This window comes from Staurois parvus, unplaced genomic scaffold (assembly GCF_062004578.1).
Source record: "Staurois parvus isolate SC_StPar_1 unplaced genomic scaffold, SC_StPar_1.0 ptg000832l, whole genome shotgun sequence".
NCBI classification, from domain to species: Eukaryota; Metazoa; Chordata; class Amphibia; order Anura; family Ranidae; genus Staurois; species Staurois parvus.
The window spans coordinates 3,897,618-3,919,134 of record NW_028318628.1 but is presented as its reverse complement, the minus strand read 5'-3'; the positions used below and the strand labels follow the sequence as shown (position 1 = coordinate 3,919,134).

The 21,517-nt window shown below is 44.1% G+C and overlaps 2 protein-coding genes across 3 annotated transcripts in view; one reads left to right on the top strand and one right to left on the bottom strand.

Annotated features, from left to right (window-relative positions):
* The window catches only part of CHKB (choline kinase beta), a 50,826-nt gene extending 44,618 nt beyond the window's left edge, over positions 1-6,208 (bottom strand). For both annotated transcript variants that reach the window (XR_016306617.1, XM_089655313.1), the window contains exon 1: positions 5,733-6,208. Coding sequence is in view for 1 of the 2 variants with exons in the window: in XM_089655313.1 (XP_089511439.1) it covers positions 5,733-6,052 (320 nt within the window). In the remaining variant the exon portion in view is untranslated. The remainder of the gene's footprint in view (positions 1-5,732) is intronic.
* Positions 6,209-6,486: 278 nt separating this feature from the next.
* Positions 6,487-21,517, top strand: part of LOC149443781 (uncharacterized) — a 30,983-nt gene continuing 15,952 nt past the window's right edge. The window contains exons 1-2 of the mRNA XM_089655312.1: positions 6,487-6,605; positions 18,383-18,544. Of these exons, the coding sequence (XP_089511438.1) occupies positions 18,389-18,544 (156 nt within the window). The 5' untranslated portion in view covers positions 6,487-6,605; positions 18,383-18,388. The remainder of the gene's footprint in view (positions 6,606-18,382; positions 18,545-21,517) is intronic.

Here is a 21,517-nt window from a genome sequence, read left to right as displayed (position 1 = left end):
CAACCCACTGAGCTGGCCAGAACCAACTCTTGAGGGAGTCTATTCCACATTTTCACAGCTCTCACTGTGAAGAAACCTTTCTGTGTTTGGAGATTAAATTTCTTTTCCTCCAGACATAAAGAGTGCCCCCTTGTCCTCAGCTCTAGTAAAGCTCTAGTAGTTCATTGATTCCTCCTGTCGTATAACTGCCTGGGTGTACGAGCAGATAGCTACACTGACAGTCTGCAGGGGCCATGCATTTCGCCTGCGATCTGCTGACTGCAGGTGCAATGTTTTCAAGGCTCCTACAAAAAAAAAGAAATGATAAATGCACATTTTTTTTTACCTGCAAAACAAAATTTGCATTTATTATTTTTTTTTTAAAGTTGAACTTATCCTTTAAAGTTACTGTTCCGTTACAGTTATTTACCCTATATTAGCAATCCTAATAAACTGTTGTCTCCTGGTTGATTATCTTACACTAAATATTTGAATGAAGCAAACATTGTGCAAGACCCACAGGAAGCTGCTTGTGATCAATGTGTAATCTTTGTACCTGCCATGTGGACACTCCATACAGCCAAGAGTCAGGGAGCACAGAACACACCAGATGACTCATAACAGCAATGGAAATACTGTATAGGGACAGACAGCCTGTGTGCAAAGACACGCACCTGGCCAGAGCTCTGCTTCATGTACGTCCATGTGAATGAGGCCCTAATAATACCACATTAACAAAGCAAGCATACAGGCAGATATCACCTTCATATGTGACCCTGTTCCAAAAAGGAAAAACATAAAAAAAAAAAAAATTAACAGCTTGCTCAAAACATCATGCGGACACTAATGAGCACTCAGCTCTACTACATCTGCATTGCCCAAGTATGAGAAGCAAACCACATCCCACATCCTCAATTCACAAGATCTGGGAAAAAAAAAACTACAAGAACCATCTGCCACAATGGCAAAGGGACATGCAGATCTCAAAGTAGCACACCTAAAGTCCCATAATAAAGGTCTGCACCTCTGTACAGACCTGGGAATGACGAAGAATCTGCAGGAGCCAGTGCATGGCAGACTGATCTCAGGTGCAATACTCTGCAGACAACAATGAAGAAATGTGATAAATGCATTTTTTTTTTAAATCTAATCAATGTGGGTGCATGTTAATATTTTGCATGAAACATACAATGCTTTTAGCCCCAGTTCACACTATGAATTGCACAAGAACGCGCTCCACATTCCCGTTCAATTCACAAGATTCAGTGCAGTGTGATTTGAGTCCATTCATTTTGAATGGGCTCAAATCACTGCACTGGACCAAAAGTAATGCATTCACTCCTTTTGAAACATACTGCAACTGAATCGCATGGTACTTTTGTGCCATGCAATGCAGTGCAGGCAAACGCACTGTTGGTGGTATTAACATGCAGACTGCAACTGCAGTGAGTTTTGAACATGGTGCATGGGGAACCCCGAGGCCTCCTGGGAGGGGTGTTGTGGCATTCCAGGAGGCTGTGGGCCAGGAATATGTCACCATTCTCACCAAGGGAAAGCTCCCTGAAAAAGGTGATAAATAAAATATATGATTGTTAGAAAAGGGGAAGGGTTGAGGAGGGTGAAGTTCTGCTTTTGGGGTGACAAGACACTTTAATGATGTGGAGGACTAGGGGAGAGCAGTTATCACAGCCAGTGTCATTTCCCCTGCACATGTTCCTGGTTTAGTAGATAAGCTTAAATTGGTTGTACCCAGTGAAGTGGCTGTCTTCAAGTGATACACAGAGATTAAACAAATTCTTCTGCATAAGTTGTACCTGTTTATCTGCATCCATCTCCCCTCTACAGCCCCTCAAAGTGCAGAATTTACACAGTTTGTCTGAGCTTTCAGATAACAGGGGACAGAGAGCTGAAGTTACACTCTGCAGAGCTCAGTGAGGAGAGCGCCAAGTGCTGATTGGAGAGAAGTGACAAATCCCCCTCCACACAGCACACATTGACAGAGCGGAGGCTGTCAATCACAGGCTGTCTGCTGGAGATCTCGCCTCTGTCACCTTTGTTCTCTTGGTGTCAGGAAAACTTGTCAGAAGTGATTTATGCTAATAGCAAAGCAGCATCAGACAGAAATGACACTTACTGCTCTGGATTGAGACATGCATGCACTATAGAGAGGGATATGCTTTGCTTATATTTCATGTCTGAGGTTTACAACCATTTTAAAGCGGAACTAAACCCTATTGTTTTCAGCCAAGGAAGCTGCCATCTCAGCCTTTGTTTGATCTGCAACTGCCATGTGATCTGTTATGACACCAGACATTAGATGGTTTGACAGTTTGGGTGAGAACACAAGCAAATGTGACAGTTGCCATTGCTGGCATGCTGGAGGTGTAATCGTTTTCTGAAACCGTTCAGTTAATGGGTTTAGCTCTCCTTCAGGCCAGGTTCACATATGAGCGGCCGTGAGGGCTGTGTTATGCGCAGGCATGAGAGCCCATCAATTTGAATGGACTCCCGTGTCCCAGGACACACAAGGAAGAAGTCGCTGCACTTCTTCGGGAAACACAGCCCGCACAAGAACCTCGGTTCCCAGTATGGTAGCAATTTCCAATGCTGGCGGAGTGCCATTAGAAGTAATGGCACGCCCCCGCGGGTCCCGCATTTCTCTGTGCGGGTGGTGCGGCTGCAGGTACTTTTGTGCGGGTCCCACAGCAGCACCACCCCACAGATGTGAACCAAGCCTTAAAGTGGAACTTTAGTCAGAAAATTAACCACTTGCCCTCCAGAGGATTTACCCCTCTTCCTGACCAGGCCATTTTTTGTGATATGGCGCTGCGTTACTTTAACTGACAACTGCGCAGTCATGCAATGCCGTATATAAATTAAATTTATGTCATTTTCTCCCCCACAAATAGAGCTTTATTTCGGTGCTATTTGATTACCTCTGCAGGTTTATTTTTTACACTATAAAACAGAAAAAGTCTGGCAATTTAAAAAAAAAAAAAAAAAAACAGTATTTTTTACTTTTTGCTATAAAACATATCCAATAAAAAAAATTGAAATCTAATTTCTTCATAAATTTAGGCCAAAATGTATTTTGCTACAAGTCTTTGCTAAAAAAAAAAAAAAAAAAAAAATCTCAGTAAGTGTATATCAATTGGTTTACGTGAAAGTGATAGAGTCTACAAATGGCGGTATATATACTGGAATTTTAGTTTTTTTTTTATACTAGTAATGGTGGCGATTAGTGACTTATAGTGGGACTGGTACTGCATTCTGACACTGGCTGGGAACGGCCACTGACAACCCCAGTGACACTAATACAGTGATCAGTGCTAATAAAAAAGCACTGACCCTGTACTAATGGCACTGGGCAGGAAGGGGTTAACATCTGAGGCGATCAAAGGGTTAACCTTGTGCTGTGTGTTTTACATTGTGTGCTGTTTTACTTGGGAGACATGCTGCTTTGTAGAGGGATGCAAAGCAGCATGTCCATGCTGACCTGAGAGATCTGTGTTTACATACAGATCTCTCCCCTCTCAGCCCTGCCAACAATCACACACAGAGTCTCGGCCGGGACCCAGTGACTGACATCCTCAGCAGCCAATAGCGGCACGTAAATGCAAATCACGTACATATATGCGATTTTGCACAGCTGTGCCACCCTATAGCAGTACTTCTGCAATAGGGCGGAGGGGAACTAGTTAAGACCTGCTAGATCACTTCAGGCTGGCCCCTTTTGCATGTATAGCTATGTAAAACATTAAAAATAAGTGCGTATACTGTTTAATATCCAGTAATATATTGCCTCACCCTGCTCTACATACGCTCAGTTGCTCTCTATTTTTAGACCCTGCCGAATTTGTAGCGTTTCGCCCCAGCCTCTGTAACCAAGTACCCAATGGGTGAGGTGAAACGCACCAAAGGGTGTGGCCAGAGTGCCGGCTGAGGCCAGCTAGAGCTTACATCGCTTTCTATGTGACTCCCGGGGATCGGTAGTTTCGTCCACTCCTCCTCACATTTAGCATGTCTCAGGATGCTGCTCCCCTCTCTCTCTGCCGGCGGGGTTATTATACTTTCTGTCCAGCTTCGAGCAGCGCCACAGGCTTGCTACAAGGAATGTATGTTCCTTGTTGGAGAACATTATTTATCAATTTATGGGTAAAGTTCCGATTTAAAGTGAAACATTTGTGACAGCATTCCCAGCATGCCAGGAATTGATTTAACTATTTAAAAAAAAGTTACATTCCTGGTAAGCCAAGAATGCTGTCACATTTGCTGTGTCCTGAACCAAACTGTCAAACCATCAAATGTCTGGTGTCATAACTGATCACATGTGCAGCACAATGGCAGTTGCAGATCAAACAGTGGCTAAGATGGCAGCTTCCTTGGCTGAAGAGGTTAAGAAAGTTTAGTCCCACTTCAAGGATAGCGAGTGCTGCAGCAACATCCAGCTGGAGACTGGACACAGATCAATGTCAATATCTGCCAGCACGCCATGGGTCTTCAACTCCCATCAGTTTTGTACATAGTGATCACAGTGGACCAGCACAACGTTTCGGGGGCCGCGCAGGGGCCCTTCATCAGGCATGAAAAACATACAGCAGTGCAAAGAAATTTAAAGTACTCCTCACATTGGATAGGTGGATGTTACATTCTGCTGTATTACTTCTGATGAAAAGTCTGTGTGGCCCCGAAATGATGCGCTCTTCCGCTGCAAGCACTAGGAATAAAACTGATGGCCAGTATGTGAAGATCAATCCATGGATTGCTGGCAGATATTTACATTAACCCCATCTCCACTACAAATAGAGGAGGGGTGGGGCCCCATGTTGGGGGAAGCCATTACTAGACCACAGAAACCCAGATATGTTGGGGCCCGATAGGGACAGCCACTACCTGACCAGAGACCCAGATGTGTTGGAAGCCCCATAGTCAGGGGCAGCCATTACTTGACCACAGAAACCTGGATGTGGTGGGGCCCAATAGTAGGGGACAGCCACTACCTGACCAGAGACCCAGATGTGTTGGGGGGCCCCATAGTCAGGGGCAGCCATTACCTGACCACAGAGACCCAGATGTGGTGGGGCCCCATAGTAGGAGATAGCCATTACCTGACCACAGAGACCAGGATGTGTTGGGACCCCATACTAGGGGAAAGCCATTATCTGACCACAGAGATCTGCATGTGTTGGGGACCTCATAGTCGGGAGCAGCCATTACCTGACCACAGAGATCTGGATGTGTTGGGGACCCCATAGTAGGAAATAGCCATTACCTGACCACAGAGACCCGGATGTGTTGGGACCCCATACTAGGGGAAAGCCATTACCTGACCACAGAGACCCGAATGTGTTGGGGACCTCATAGTCGGGAGCAGCCATTACCTGACCAGAGACCCGGATGTGTTGGGGACCTCATAGTCGGGAGCAGCCATTACCTGACCACAGAGACCCGGATGTGTTGGGGACCTCACAGACGTGAGCAGCCATTACCTGACCACAGACACCAGGATGTGTTGGGGACCCCATAGTTAGGGGCAGCAATTACCTGACCACAGAGACCGGGATGCATTGGGGGCCCGATAGTCGGGGGAAGCCATTACCTGACCAGAGACCTGGATGCATTGGGGCCCCTTAGTCGGGGGGAAACCAATAACTGACCCCCCGAAGCATTGGGGGCCTGATAGCCGGGGGAAGCCATTAACTGACCATAGACCCGGATGTGTTGGGGACCCCATAGTAAGGGACAGTCATTACCTGACCACAGAGACCCGGATGTGTTGGGGTTGGATGCTCCTCCAGGCCCCCCCCAGGTAGTCCCGGCACAGGGTGAAAGCTCTCAGACGAAGCTCATTGGTCAGCTCCAGTCTTCGCCCTCCCGGGGACAGGTGCTCCACTGCGGGCTTCCCTGATGACAGAGGGTCCGGTGAAGGACAGGACGTAGCCATGGAGGCGGCAGCTTCCCCCGGGAACTCAGTCACTGGCTGGACCGCATGTTCTCCATCCACACTGACAGGCGGCTCCCCGCTCTCCTCCTCATCCCCTGTCCGGGTATCGGCGCCTCCTACACATTGCATACTGCCGGCTACAACCCCCGACACTCAGCCATAGCTGCCAAGGTGACTACGGCCAGCGGCTGTTCTGGGGACTGCTGTACAGAGGGAGCCCGGCTCAGCCCGAGCTTCTCCCCGTCACCTCATGTGGACACACGCCAGCAGGGCTGACTGCCAGCTCGCCCAGCCAATCAAACGAGGAATACTCCTAGTACTCCCCGCTTCAGCCAATCGCACTCCCTCTGCACAGACTGAAGCGCCCTAGCGCACAGAGGTCCGCAGCATGGACTGGAGGCTCTCTATCGGTGATAGTCTTACAGAAAGAACACACATTTCTCTCAATATCCCTAATGCGCAGACTAATATCAAAGATATGTCCATAAGAGGGCTGTATATGATGCTACTCATTACTATGGAGCCACCATATGCGACACACTCTACAACAATGAACCCGGAAGTGAAGACATTTGAGGCGAGGGAGGCATGGAGCTCAAGTGATAGCCGGCTTCCTGCTCTGTGATTGGTCAGTCTGAAGTCTCCTGATTGTGGAGGACTGGCGGGATTTTTTTTGGAGGAGGTGAGTATATGGTAGATGTAGGTGCTTCTAGAGGTGGTGTCCTGCAATGGATGGGGCCTGTCCTACTTTACAACATGTCTTTGTTCTGTCCACCCCAATAAGGGAGGTGCCCTATCGTCCATAGGCAGTTGTAGAAACCTAAAGCCAACCACACACAGTACAATCTACTGTAGATATACCAGAACTATGTAATATAGACAGACCTCATTCCATGTCTATCAATTTAGGCAGGGCCTGCATTACAATACATACACTATATTGGCAAAAGTATTGGGCCAGCCCTCCAAATCATTGGATTCAGGCATTCCATTCACCTCCATGGCCACAGTGCATCCAGACATGAGGTTTTCATCCTATTGAAGTGGAATATCATCTTTTGTGAGTGAGCATTACCTATCTATATTAAATATCGATTTTTACAAGAAATACTGCACCATGGAAGTTTTTCTTTTTTACTCATCATGGTTATAATGAGTGACCTTCCCAGTTGTAAGCAGTACTCAGAGGGTCCTGAATACCTACCCATTATTGAGGGGTCCATTGGAGCATCCATAAGAGCGTGGCTGAGGTGTCCATCCTGGAAGAAAGATCCTATAGTGATCTTAAAGGCGTGAGGGCCCATTGGGTCGCAGACGTAAGGTGAGGGGGCAATCTAGCCACAGGAGGAGTGTGCTGACACCATCACTTGATTGCACATGCATTATTGCCACATGCATGTTTTTTCATTCAAGTCGAGCACGATTGTTTATATATGAATTATCATAAAAGGATTGTTGATCACTTTGATCACTGTCAAGGTTCACCAATCAAGTCGTTCGAATGTTAATGAGATTTAACCACCTCCCGCCCGCCATATAGTCCAATGACGGGCGCAAGGTGGTTCTCTTATTCTGGGAGGATGTCATATGACGTCCTCCCATTCTCACCGTGCATGCGCAGCTCAGGAAGCGCGCGGCGATCAGCGGTGCGCTGTGTCCCTCGGACACAGCAGATCACCGATCACGGAAAGAGCCGAAGATTTCGGTTCGGTCATGTGATCAGCTGTGTCCAATCACAGCTGATCACATGTAAATGGGGAAATGCCGGTTATCGGCATTTCTCTCCTCTTGAGCTGTCAAGCTGTCAAGGCTTTCCCCGGAGGGGACATGTATACTGATCATCAGGGTACTGATGATCAGTGTGCCCTGATGATCAGTGTAGCCACAGCAGTGCCACCGGTCAGTGCTCTTCAGTGCCTACCAGTGCACATCAATGCCACATATCAGTGCCCATCTGAGCTGCTTTTCAGTGCCACCTATCAGTGCCGTGCAAGTCAGTGCCATGTATCAGTGCTGCCTTTCAGTGCCCATCAGTGATGCCTGTCAATGCCCAACAGTGCCACCTACCAGTGCCTCCTCATTAGTTTCCATCAGTGCAGCCTATCAGTGCCCACCACTGCAGCCTCATTAGCATATATCAGTGAAGGAGAAAAATCACTTATTTACAAAATTTTATAACAAAAACTAAGAAAAAACGTTTTGTTTTTTTCCAAAATTTTCAGTGGTTTTTGATTTAAGAAAAAATAAAAACCCAGAGGTGATTAAATACCACCAAAAGAAAGCTCTATCTGTCACAAAAGAATGATAAAAATGTCATATGGGTACAATGTTGTATGACCGCACAATTGTCATTCAAAGTGCGATAGCGCTGAAAGCTGGAAATTGGCCTGGGCAGGAAGGGGGTATAAGTGCCCTGTAGGCTAGTGGTTAAAGAAAATAGTACTGACTATCAGGCATGTTTAAGTTGGTACAGGACTACAGTATATACCATTCACTCTGTTGCATGTTTATTTTATGAGCACATGTGACGTATGCTGTTGAATAGTTTTAGCGCTGCACCATGTGATCTAATTCTTCTGGTTGTTGTATAAGGTTTCAGTATTGGGTGTCAGCAGCTTATTTATATAGGAACTCCATTAAGCGCAAGAGGAATTTTTAAATAATTGTTATACCGTGATAGGTTGCCACCTGTGCAATAAGTCCATCCGTGAAATTTCCTTGCTACTAAATATTCCACAGTCAACTGTTAGCGGTATTACATCAAAGTGGAAGCAACTGGGAACAACGGCAACTCAGCCACAAAGTGCGTGCAGAAGCTCTCAGTGTACAGAAGTCGCCATCTGTCTGCAGAGTCAATAGCTAAAGACCTCCAAACTTTGTGTGGCCTTTAGATTCACAACAACAGTACACAGAGAGCTTCATGGAATGGGTTTCCATGGCCGAGCAGCTGCATCCAAGCCTTACATCACCAAGTGCAATGCAAATCGTTGGATGCAGTGGTGTAAAGCACGCCGCCACTGGACTGTAGAGCAGTGGAGACGTGTTCTCTGGAGTGATGAATCACGTTTCTCTGTCTGGCAATCCGATAGATGTGTCACCAGGAGAACTCTACTTGCCTGACTGCATTGTGCCAAGTGTAAAGTTTGGTGGAGGTGGTATTATGGTGTACGGTTGTTTTTCAGGGGTTGGGTTTGACCCCTTAGTTCCAGTGAAGGGAACACTTAATGTATCAGCATACCAAGATATTTTGGACAATTTCATGCTCCCAACTTTGTGGGAACAGTTTGGGGATGGCCCCTTCCTTTTCCAACATGACTGCGCACCAGTGCACAAAGCACGATCCATAAAGACATAGATGAGTGAGTTTGGGGTGGAGGAACTTGACTGGCCTGCACAGAGTCCTGACCTCAACCCGATAGAACACCTTTGGGATGAATTAGAGTGGAGACTGTGACCCAGGCCTTCTCTGACACCAGTGCCTGACCTCACAAATGCGCTTCTGGAAGAATGGTCAAACATTCCCATAGACACACTCCTAAACCTTGTGGACAGCCTTCCCAGAAGAGTTGACGCTGTTAAAGCTGTAAAGGGTGGGCCAACTCAATATTGAACCCTACGGACTTATGTACTTAAAAAAAAAAAAAAATTGGTTGTTCGATCGGCCAGCGTTAAAAAAATCGGCCAATTTTTGTCCTGTCTACGGCCAGCATTAACCCCATAACTTCTGTCCCTTGCAGAGACAGGGGAGCACACCATACAATGTGACAGCAATACATAAGAAGAATTCCAGTCCGCTATTATATTTTATATGAAAAAGTCTGTATCCAAATAACAACATTGTAATACATTATTTGGATTACAATGTTTTTATTTGAATACAGATGTTTTTGTTTGGATACAAATGGATACATTTGTTGCAACCGCAAGACTTTTTCATATAAAATATTCTTTTTCTTCTTGCAGGTCACGGCTCCTGCGCAAATTTTTTATCGGTAAAACGATCGGCCAATTTGCTCATAATTGCCGGGAAAATCGGCCGATTGACAAAATCAGCCGCGAATTTTCCAACATGCCCGATAAAAAAAATGTGCAAAAACCCCGAAAAACGGCCGACCAATTAACCTACTAATGGTGTGAAAATCGGCTGATTTTTTTTTTTTCTTTTCATCGGCCGATTTTCGACCTGTGTATGGCCGGCATAAGACTGGGATGCCATTAAAGTTCATGTGAGTGTAAAGGCAGGCGTCCCAATACGTTTGGCAATATAGTGTTAGTGAACTAACGTCCTCAGCAGTGTATTTCAGGTTTGGCGAGAATGATAAGAATCTGTGACATGCAGCCAACCCATCGCTATGAGGGATTCTACATCCATAGTGACTAGAAGTGTATTTAGTGGTAATTGCTGTATATCGCTAATCTTGTTCAGAAAAGTAGTTGTGTCTTGCAGGAAACTAGCAATCTTTTTTAACATTCTGCTAAAACTTTGTGAAGTGGTACTGCTTGGACCTTGAAGAAGGGGACCCCGAAAGCTTGTCCTGAAAATTGTATGTTCCGATAAAAAAAGTATCACAGACAGTATTCAATTTGAAGGTTTCAAATATTTTTTGATGCACTGTACTGATCATATCGTTAAATCTTCTTTCCTATGACTAGATTTTCTATGTGGATCAAATAATTTTGCTAAAAATTATAGGCTTTGATGACACAATTTGGGGTCTATTTATAACACAAAAAAATGGTGGATAGACACGACAGGCATTCACCCAGCCGCACCAATTCTGACTTCATTTTGGTTCTGTCATTGTACACTTTTACATGTTTTGTTGCTTTAAAGTATTTGTAAACCCTCACTTTGTAAAACAACCCATAAAGTTTAAAATAGAAATAAAAGGTAAAACATTTGTGTATACATATAAAAAAATTATAAATACCTTTTTGTTCCTTTTTATATAAGTGATCACATTCCCTCTATTCTCCGCTGCATTAGGAGCTTAGAGAGCTGGGGGAGGAGAAACAGCAGCATACAGTCTTCCCAGTGAAGGGCTGTGTAGGGGGAAGAGGGGGGGGGGGTATGTCAGCACAATTCTGATCATTGGATCAGCTCCCAGCACAGCCAGAACACTGACCATGCTGTGCTCTCATGCTTATGGTGGTCAGTTTGTAATAGGAAAGCAGAGAGACTGACAGGAACACCAGGGATTTCAGAGAAATGAAGCAATACAAAGAACAGGATACTTTTTCTTACAAGTACATGGTACAGCAGGCGCATATCAGGAATATGAAATACTGGGTTGAAATATTCTTTGACTAAGTATTAGTGTAGAGCTATTCCCTGTGCTGTGTGTTTGCCTTGCCTTGTATTGATGAGCTTACATGTAGCGTAATAGTTGATTGATTCCCCTATGTCCATGTATTCTTTGCCAAAGTGACAATGCAGCTTTATGTTTGGGGTGACACATCATCCAATCTGTGGTTCATCATTTCCTTTGTGTTGCATCACAAATGTGGGCGTCTTAATGTGATGAAAACACATCTCTTTCCATCATTACTTTGTCTTTACCTGTGTCAGATCTAATTACTCTTAGGGCTAATTCACACCAACTGCTGTGTGGTGCAGTACAGTAGGATTAGCGCATTGCTGATTCACAGATCTTGGCACATTGCACAGTTTACGGTTTTTAAGAACTTTATTGAAATGTCACACAGACATTTCATAAAGTTCAATTGGCCGCAGACCACTGCAAGGTAGTGGATTGCCTCACACTTGGCTGAAAAAATAGATCTAGAGATATAAAAAGCATTACTAAATAACGTTTTCTTCCATTTTACAAGTGACCACATACCCTCTGTTCTTAGCTGCATAAGGAGCTCAGAGAGCTGGGGGAGGAGAAACAGCAGGACACGGAACTTCACAATGAAAGGCTGAGCAGGGTGTGTGTGTCAGCACAAATTTGATCATTGGAGGAAAGCAGACAGAGTTACCAGCACAGTTAGAGAACTGACCACACTGTACTCTGATGCCCAGTGTGGTCAGTTTTTAATAGGAAAGCAAAGGGATTGGCAGGAACATCAGGGATTTCACGCAAAGGAAGCAATACAAAGAGAACTGGATATTTTTCATACAAGTACATGGTACAGCAGACACATATCAGGAATATGACATGTTGGGTTTACATACTCTTTAAGCTCTCACCTGCAGAGCACTAGACTGAGAGTCACAGGAATTGTGGGGTATGTAGTTTTTTCACAGGAAGTGTCAGTTCTTAGACTACAGACAGAGTTCATCCATTAACCTGTGCAGTGCTGAATGTGGTAATTTAAAGAATCTGATCATATTGTCGGCTTCTGCAAAGAATCGTTTTTTGTTTTTTGTAATAATTTGAGTTAAAATGCATAGTTTAGGCCTGAAGATTAGTTAAAACCCACACATATATTTCCTGAAAGCACAGATCTTGGAGAATAAAATGGTGGAAGTTGCATATTTTTATGTCACATGCTATTAGCAGATAAGTTTATCAAACTCATATTTTCAGCAAAAATTACAAATAGTGCACACAAACACAATATATTACCTACCGTATATACTCGAGTATAAGCCGAGTTTTTCAGCACATTTTTTGTGCTGAAAAACGGCCCCCTCGGCTTATACTCGAGTCAACGTCTGCAGGGGGCTGCTGTCTCTTACCTGGCTCCGGTCCCACGACGATCCGGTCCAGGAAGCGCGGCTGCTCCTTCATTCGGTTCGTCCACTGGATGTTCGCGCGGCTGCTCGGCTCTGCCTTCTCACCGGTGATTGGCCGCCAGAACTGTAGCTCAAGAAAGGCACACAGGCGGCCAATCACCGGCGAGGAGGCGGAGCTGAGCGGCCCCGCGAAAATCGAGTGAAGGAGATGCAGGTAAGTGTGCCGTGCTTAGGTGCTGCTGCAACCACATATGCTGGCTGCAGCAGCACCATACTGGAACAGGGGTCAGCAAGTGTCAGTGGGAGGAATAGTGCCCCATCATTGGTGTCACTGATACCAATGATGGGGCATTATTCCTCCCACTGACACCAACGATGGGGCACTTTTCCTCCCCCCCCCACTGACACCAACGATTGGGCACTATTCCTCCCCCCCCCCCCCCCACTGACACCAATGATGGGGCACTATTCCACCCCCCACTGACACCAATGATGGGGCACTATTCCACCCCCCACTGACACCAATCATGGAGCACTATTCCACCCCCCACTGACACCAATCATGGGATACTATTCCTCCCCCCCACTGACACCAACGATGGGGCACTTTTCCTCCCCCCCCACTGACACCAATGATGGGATACTATTCCTCCCACTGACACCAATGATGGGATACTATTCCTCCCACTGACACCAATGATGGGACACTATTCCTCCCACTGACACCAATGTTGGGACACTATTCCTCCCACTGACACCAATGATGGGGCACTATTCCTCCCACTGGCACCAATGATGGGGCGCTATTCCTCCCACTGACACCAATGATGGGGCGCTATTCCTCCCACTGACACCAATGATGGGGCACGATTCGTCGCTCTGACACCAATGATGGGGCACTATTCCTCCCACTAATACCAATGATGGGACACTATTCTTCCCACTAATACCAATGATGGGGCACTATTCCTCCCACTGATACCAATGATGGGGCACGATTCGTTGCTCTGACACCAATGATGGGGCACTATTCCTCCCACTGATACCAATGATGGGGCACTATTCCTCCCACTGATACCAATGATGGGGCACTATTCCTCCCACTGATACCAATGATGGGGCACTATTCCTCCCACTGACACCAATGATGGGGCACTATTCCTCCCACTGACACCAATGATGGGGCACTATTCCTCCCACTGACACCAATGATGAGGCACGATTCTTCCCACTGGTGTTCCCACCCTCGGCTTATACTCGAGTCAATAGTTTTTCCCAGTTTTTTGTGGTAAAATTAGGTACCTCGGCTTATATTCGGGTCGGCTTATACTCGAGTATATACGGTACTTATTATAAAAGATGAGGTTTTGTTGGGTAAATAGACACCAAACATGTCAAGCCTTAAAGCGGTAGTAAACACTGCTTGGTGACTTTTACCTACAAGTAAGTTTATAATAACTCTTAGCTGTAAGTACAAGGAATATCTTTTAAGCAGGCAGTGTTTATGAGATATTCACTATTTCTGCAGCCAGTGACGTCATGGCACATGCGCTCTGTAGGTTCAGCATACTGAGTTTGCCATCTATTCAGAGTGCAGAGCCGCGATTGTGGCTCCTATGCACATGTGTGGGAGTAACCTCATTGCAGTTTGGCCATTCAAACAACTGGAGCCCACAAATGTGGAATGAAGACTGGGTAAGAATGGAAGCCCTGGCAGTGATGACAGTGTACTGCTGGAGGGCTTTGTTTTAAAGTAAGTCATACTAGCATATTATGCCTTTAAATTGCAGGGTGAATTTCTGCTGCTGTAAGCCGCCGGCACATATAGTGCGTCCAGCAGTGATCACTGCAGGTAGGAGATTCTAGCCACTGCAATTTGCCCTGGCTAAATCCTTGGTGTCAATGTGGCCTAACAATACCCTCTCCACAGGTTGACAATACTGCTGTCCAAGTGTGTCTCCGTTGCTCCTCCATCCAGAGTGGAGACACCCTAAGGCATGAAGTATGTTACTGGCCAGATCACCAGGTGCAAAAGCCTAAAAAAGGAACACTTTAATTTCCAATTGTGAGCTGGCAACACACAGCATTTTTGCAGACTGGTGTCAGCCCTGCCCAATTTTTCTTGCTAAACTATTCAAACACTCTTATTGTGTTTTTCTCCAAACTGTAGGCACAAAGTTACTTGCAGGCCTAGGATAATAACTAGAAGGGCTAAATAGAATTTTTTAGATGATAAAGGATGTGTGCAGAGGGTACAGGACAGCTCTGAATTTCTGACATGATGTGTTTAAATCTGAACAAAAAAACTACCTTTGCAGTGGGGCTCTCCCCACACATCTTTTGCCTTGGGTACCTGTAAAAAGCCCTTTTGCTTACATTATCCACAGCCAGTGCTCACCTCTTCCCTCTTAACGCTCTGACTTGTGGACGGCAACTTATTTTGCAAGGCTGATGGTCCTGCATTGTATGTGATGATGCCACAGTTGTGACTGCTGAACAGAGTGCCAAAAAAGTGCAGCAGAGGACCAGTCACAAGGAAGGAGGAACCTGCAGGAGCAAGTAATAAGGTAATTAAAAAAACGTTTTTACTGGTACCTGGGCAAAAATGAGCATTAAACACTTGCAGTGCTGGAGGGAGCCTTACCGCAAGTTTTTTTTTTTTTGTATTTTATATTTTCACAGAGTTCAGCTTTAAAGAGGGTATAGGATGCAGAAAGTGATTTGAAGATGACTTCAGGTGTAGACACTACAGGTTACCTGCATGGTAGCAACATAACTGGGTTAGCTGCTTTTTAAACCCTGACAGATTGACTTTAACCACTTGTTATCAAAAGCAGCTGGTAAAACGGGATTTTAAACACACTCCAGCTGCTATGTATATGCTGGCTTTGATGGGTGAGTGAACCTGGAAGCAAAAAGCATTTTGTCACAACGGGTTCTCAGTTGTCATTCAATAATGTAAAGTGTAAAAACAAGTTTAAAACATGAAAGTAACATATAATTTAAAAAACACAAACAATAATTTTAAAGAATAAGTTCACTTTTTGGGGTTGATTTACTAAAGGCAAATAGACTGTGCACTTTACACAGTGCAGTTGCACTCTGCAAGTACAGTTGCTCAAAAGCTTAGTAAATGTGGAAAAGCTTCACTTTGCAAAGAATGACCAATCGTACAAAAAAAAAAATACTACATTTTTGCTTGCACATGATTGGATGATGGGAGTCAGAGTTTCTGCTCATTTACTAAGCTCTGGAGCACCTGCTCTTGCAGAGTGCATCTGCACTTTGCAAAGTGCAGTCCATTTGTCTTTAGTAAATCAACTCCTTTATGCACAAGTTTTTGCAGGTAAAAAAGTGCATTTATTTATTCTTCTAAGCCTGCAGAACATTGCACTCAAGATCAATGGATTATGGGTGCACTGCAAGGATCCGGCAGATTGTCTCCCTCTGTTGTCTGCGTATACCTCATGTAAGGGTAGGCAGTTATTAAACCGCAGGAAGATCAATAAACTATGAGAGTGCTCACCAGCCCCCTCACAGTTCATTGAGAACTACAAGCCATCTGCCATGATAGATAATGGTACTTGTAGTCTATTTACTCACAGAACTCTGAATGAATGATGCTGCCATGTGGGCGGAGCCCCACACAGCCATGCTGTTTTCAATTTGTGACAGCGGGTGTGTGTGTTGGGGGGAAGGTGAACATGTTGTTGAGGTTCTTCAGGTAGGCAATACTAATATGAAAGTCTCCTATCGGGGTAATACTCCAGTATGGTTTTTTTGGTGATGGGGGTTTGCCATGGTAATTAGCATTCAACATAGTTACAAAAACCAAATTATGTCATTACTCCACTTACCGTCTGACGAAGCCACGTTGGTGTAACGTGTAAGCGTGTGGAGAGAGTGACACTAGGATCAGCTGACGGAGTCCACTGGGCTGCACGAGACAGGAGGTAACCTAGGGAGGAGAGCACGGGAGGGAGGACATAGAATACCGATACAGATTCCACACCGATTGCTGCATTCATATGGAAGCATTGATATCGCTATTGTTTTTATCTGTAGTGCACCAGGATAGTGCACTTTGTCAGTGTGAACTTTTTAGATATTTTTTCCAATAAATTAGATATTATTGGTACATACTATGTCAGTATTTTTTCTTATATGCTACGAAAATTGATCTGCACCAGAGGCACTGAGCATCTCCAGATGAAGACAACTCCCGTGACCCAGGGATAAAAGGGTTAAAAGCGCATCTGACCAAAATCTAGTGGGTCATGATATACCAGGTGAGAGGCTGATGGTGACAGTACCTCACGATGGTGATATCAGTTTAGGCTTCTTGCACATGGATGGGATGAATTCAAGCTATATGAAAGTATTTTAAAAAAGGACATTCATGTATGAGGACTTTTATTATTGTGGATGCAGAGGTATCCTGAAGTCACAGTGTTCACTTTAGTTGTATATGAGGATTTTATTCTTGTTTTACATGTAGCGCTGTCCCGGATGTTGTATTGCATATTATATGTGGTGTGAACATATGGGGACTTAGCGGCGACAAATTCCTATTGATTTATATCTGAATATTTCAAGTACATTATTTGTTGGATTCAATATAATTGATTGTGCAAAGGTTGATTTATTTACACCCAGAATACAGGTGCAATGTGTTTAGGAAGGTGAACTTAGCCTTTAAAGCAGGCATGTCCAAAGTACGGCCCGTGGGCCAATTGCGGCCCGTGTTTTGGTTTAATATGGCCCCACAGGTAATTTGGCAATATCTAAAAAGGAGAAAAGTGCCTCTAAGTGCAATATGTGGTGCATTTATTGAGGAACATAATGATCAACACATGATGAAAGAAAACGAAAGGCTTAGGCATATTTGGTGAAAGCAAAGGACATGGCGGCGTCCTCGATGTATACGCCGTAGTAAGCGGTAGAGGAGACTCGGGATGTTCACAGGGAGCCGGCCAGCATGTGTGAGATCCAAAGATGGCGTCCAGAGTCCACCCTGGAGCTCAACGTCGACGTCCACGTGATGATGTAGGGATGTCCAGCATGCAACGCATTTCGGAGCATTCGCGAGGCCGATGAAAGGCAAAGGTGCGCTCCCTTCTCAAGCATTGAAGGAAATCAGTGAGAGTAATTTCGCTTTTTTTTTTTTTTTTTTTTTTTTTTTTTTTTTAGGGGGAGAAACAAGTACGAATTTTAAATATGTCATGACCAGTATCAGTCGCTCCTTTATCCTTTCTTTTTTTTTTTTTGCCGCAAAATGGTCAGCCCTCACGCATGTTCACTTTATCAAATCTGGCCCTCTTTGAAAAAAGTTTGGACACCCCTGCTTTAAAGCCTTCACCCCCATTTACATGCTCACAGGTACGAACACAGTGTTTGCATTACACATATTAGGCATAGAAAATTTATACTGTTTGAAAAGTGGGGGGAGAGCTAATTTTCATGCCTAAAATGTACATTTTATCATGTGTCCAGAAATGGCTCTGGTAGAAGTGGTTAGGTAGTGTTTATTATATATATATTTTATATTTTTTGTTGTCTGGTTTAAGACATACATCTTTTGCATATTAGTGTTAGAAATTATGACAAAATTGATAGGTTAATTATATTGATCAGGACAGCTCAGCATTTGGTATCATGTTGTACTTCTACTTGTGGACCCTGGTTCTATATTTTTACCATAAATATTAATGTATGCAGTATGAAGGAACTCCAGAAGTGTTTTTTTTCATGACTTGACTCTGGCTTTTGCTTTTCAGTGTAAGATGCCTCGAAACGTAGAAGTGAAAGCCAAAATCAATAACTGGGAACATACTCTCCAGGTGTGCCAAGAGCTGAGCAAGAGCAGTGGGGAAAAGATCTCCCAAAGAGACATTTTCTTCAACACCCGACAGGGACGCCTCAAACTAAGAGATTTCCAGGTTTGGCTCTGATTATTTTTTGTATTTCAATGGTTTTTATTAATTTTAAACAGTATAAAACAGAGGCAACAAAACACACCCACGCAGGGGCTATCAATTGCACCAATAAAAAAGGCATAATAGAGCAGACAACGCTCTAATTCCAATAAGGCAAAACGTATGCCCACGCAGGGGCTATCAATGGCACATAGGTTGGCTCTGATTATTTTTTAAGTAGTCTTCCGGTATCGGGAGCATTTGCACAAGTACGAGTACCGGTGAAACCCTAGTGTGTGTGTGTATATATACAGTTAGGTCCATATATATTTATATATTTGGACATGGGCACAATTTTCATACTTTTGGCTCTGTATGCCTCCAGAATAAATTAAAACGAAACAATGCAAATGAATTTGAAGTGCAGACTTTCAGTTTTAATTCAAGGGGTTGAACATAAATGTCAAGTACAAATTTTAGGAACTGCAACCATTTTTTATACACAGTCTCTCCATTTTCAGCGGCTCAAATGTAATTGGACAAAAAAATATAATCATAAAATGTTCATTTTTAATATTTTGTTGAGAATCCTTTACTGACAATGACTTCCTGAAGTCTGGAACCCATGGACATTACCAAAGACTGGGTTTCCTCCTTTCTGATGCTTTGTCAGGCTCTAACTGCAGCTGTCTTCAGTTCTTTGTTTGTGGGTTTATCTGCCTTTAGTTTTTGCCTTCAGCAAGTGAAATGCATGATCACTTTGGTTGAGATCAGGTGATTGTCTCATTGCAGAATATTCCACTGGGTTGCTTTTGCAGTGTGTTTTGGATCATTGTCCATCTGTACTGTGAAGTGCAGTCCAATCAACTTTGCTGCATTTGGCTGAATCTGGGCTGTCTGTATATCTCTAAACACTGCAGAATTCATCCGGCTGCTTCTGTCACATCATCAATAAACACCAATGACCCAGTGCCACTGGAAGCCATGCATGCCCATGCCATCACACTGCCTCCACCGTGTTTTACAGATGACGTGTGCTTTAGATCATGAGCTGTCCCAAGCGTTCTCCACACTTTTTTCTTCCCATAATTCTGGTACAGATTAATCTTAGTTTCATCTATCCAAAGAATGCTTTCCCAGAGCTGGTATGGCTTTTTTAGATGTTTTTTGTCAAAGTCTATTCTGGCTTTTTTATTCTTCAGGCTTATGAATGCACATTGTGGTGAACCCTCTGTATTTGCTCTCTTGATTGGAGAATTTGACAATAATACACCCACTTCCTGGAGATTGTCCTTCACTTGTCTGGAATTTGTCTTCCATGGACGTCCATGCCTTTTTATGTGGCTGAGATCACCAGTGTGTTCTTCTTTCCTCAGAATGTACTAAACTATTGATTTGGCCACTCCTAATGTTGCTGCTATCTCTGATGGATTTGTTTAGTTTTTGAAGCCTTACAATGGCCCGTTTCACTTGCATGGACAGCTCCTTTGAATGCATGATGTAGGTTCACAGCAAAAAATTCCAAATGCAAACATCACACTTAGAATCAACTCCAGACCTTTTACCTGCTTAATTGATGAAGAAATAACGAAGGAGTAGCCCACACCCGACCATGAAACAGCTTTTGATTTAATTGTCCAATTACTTTTGGTCCCTTGAAAAAGGGGGGATGGCTAATCTTAAGAGCTGTAATTCCTAAACACTTCCTCCAATATGGATGTACATACCCTCAAATTAAACCTGAGAGTGTGCACTTTCAGCCAATATCCATTATACATCTATAACTTGAATATGTTTTGGTAAATACCTGGAAAAAAAACAAAAACTGCATGTGTCCAAATATATATGGACCTAACTGTGTGTGTGTGTATGTGTGTGTGTGTGTGTGTGTGTGTGTGTGTGTGTGTGTATATATATATATATATATATATATATATTTATATACACACTCTATATTGCCAAAAGTATTGGGGCACTCCTCCAAATCATTAGAACCAGGTGCTCCAATCACCTCCACGGCCACAGGTGTATAAAATCAAGCACCTAGGTATGCAGACTGCTTCTACAAGCATTGGTGAAAGAATGGGTCGCTCTCAGGAGCTCAGTGATTTCAGGTGTGCTACCGTGATAGGTTACCACCTGTGCTATAAGTCCATCCGTGACATTTCATTGCTACTAAATATTCCACAGTCAACTATTAGTGGTATTATAACAAAATTTAAGCAACGGGGTACAACAGCAACTCAGCCATGAAGTGGTAGGCCACGTAAAATGACAGAGTGGGGTCAGCGCATGCTGAAGCGCATAGTGCGTAGAAGTCTCCAACTGTCTGCGGAATTAATAGCTAAAGACCTCCAAACTTTGTGTGGCCTTCAGATTAGCAGAAGAACAGTGCATATAGAGCTTAATGGAATGGATTTCCTTAGCTGAGCAGCTGCATCTAAGCCTTATATCACCAAGTGCAATGCAAAGCGTTGGATGCAGTGGTGTAAAGCACGCCGCAACTGGACTCTAGAGCAGTGGAGATGTGTTCTCTGGAGTGACAACAAACGAGATACCTGTGCTCAAATCCCAAAAGCTAGTGCATGCATTTATCCATCAGGTGCTAAAGGGGTGTAACCACATATTAACACTAGAAATTCTGAAGGACCCTCTGCACACTGGTATACCCTTTCAAGCAGACTATGCAATAAATAGGGATATTTAGTTCACACATATTGCAATACATGCTTAAGCTGGCCAACTGCGTCAAAGTAATCCCTCTATGGCCAGGCCTACTCTGCTATGCCTACGCAAATGCTACTGTGGACACAATGCTAACATAGGGGAAAAGACACAATGGGGGAGAGCTACAAGGTTCAGGTCTGGCTACTGACCCAACAATACAACAAACAAGATATACCTGTGCTCAAATTCCAAAAGCTAGTGCATGCATTTATCCATCAGGTGCTAAAGGGGTGTAACCACATATTAACACTAGAAATTCTGAAGGACCCT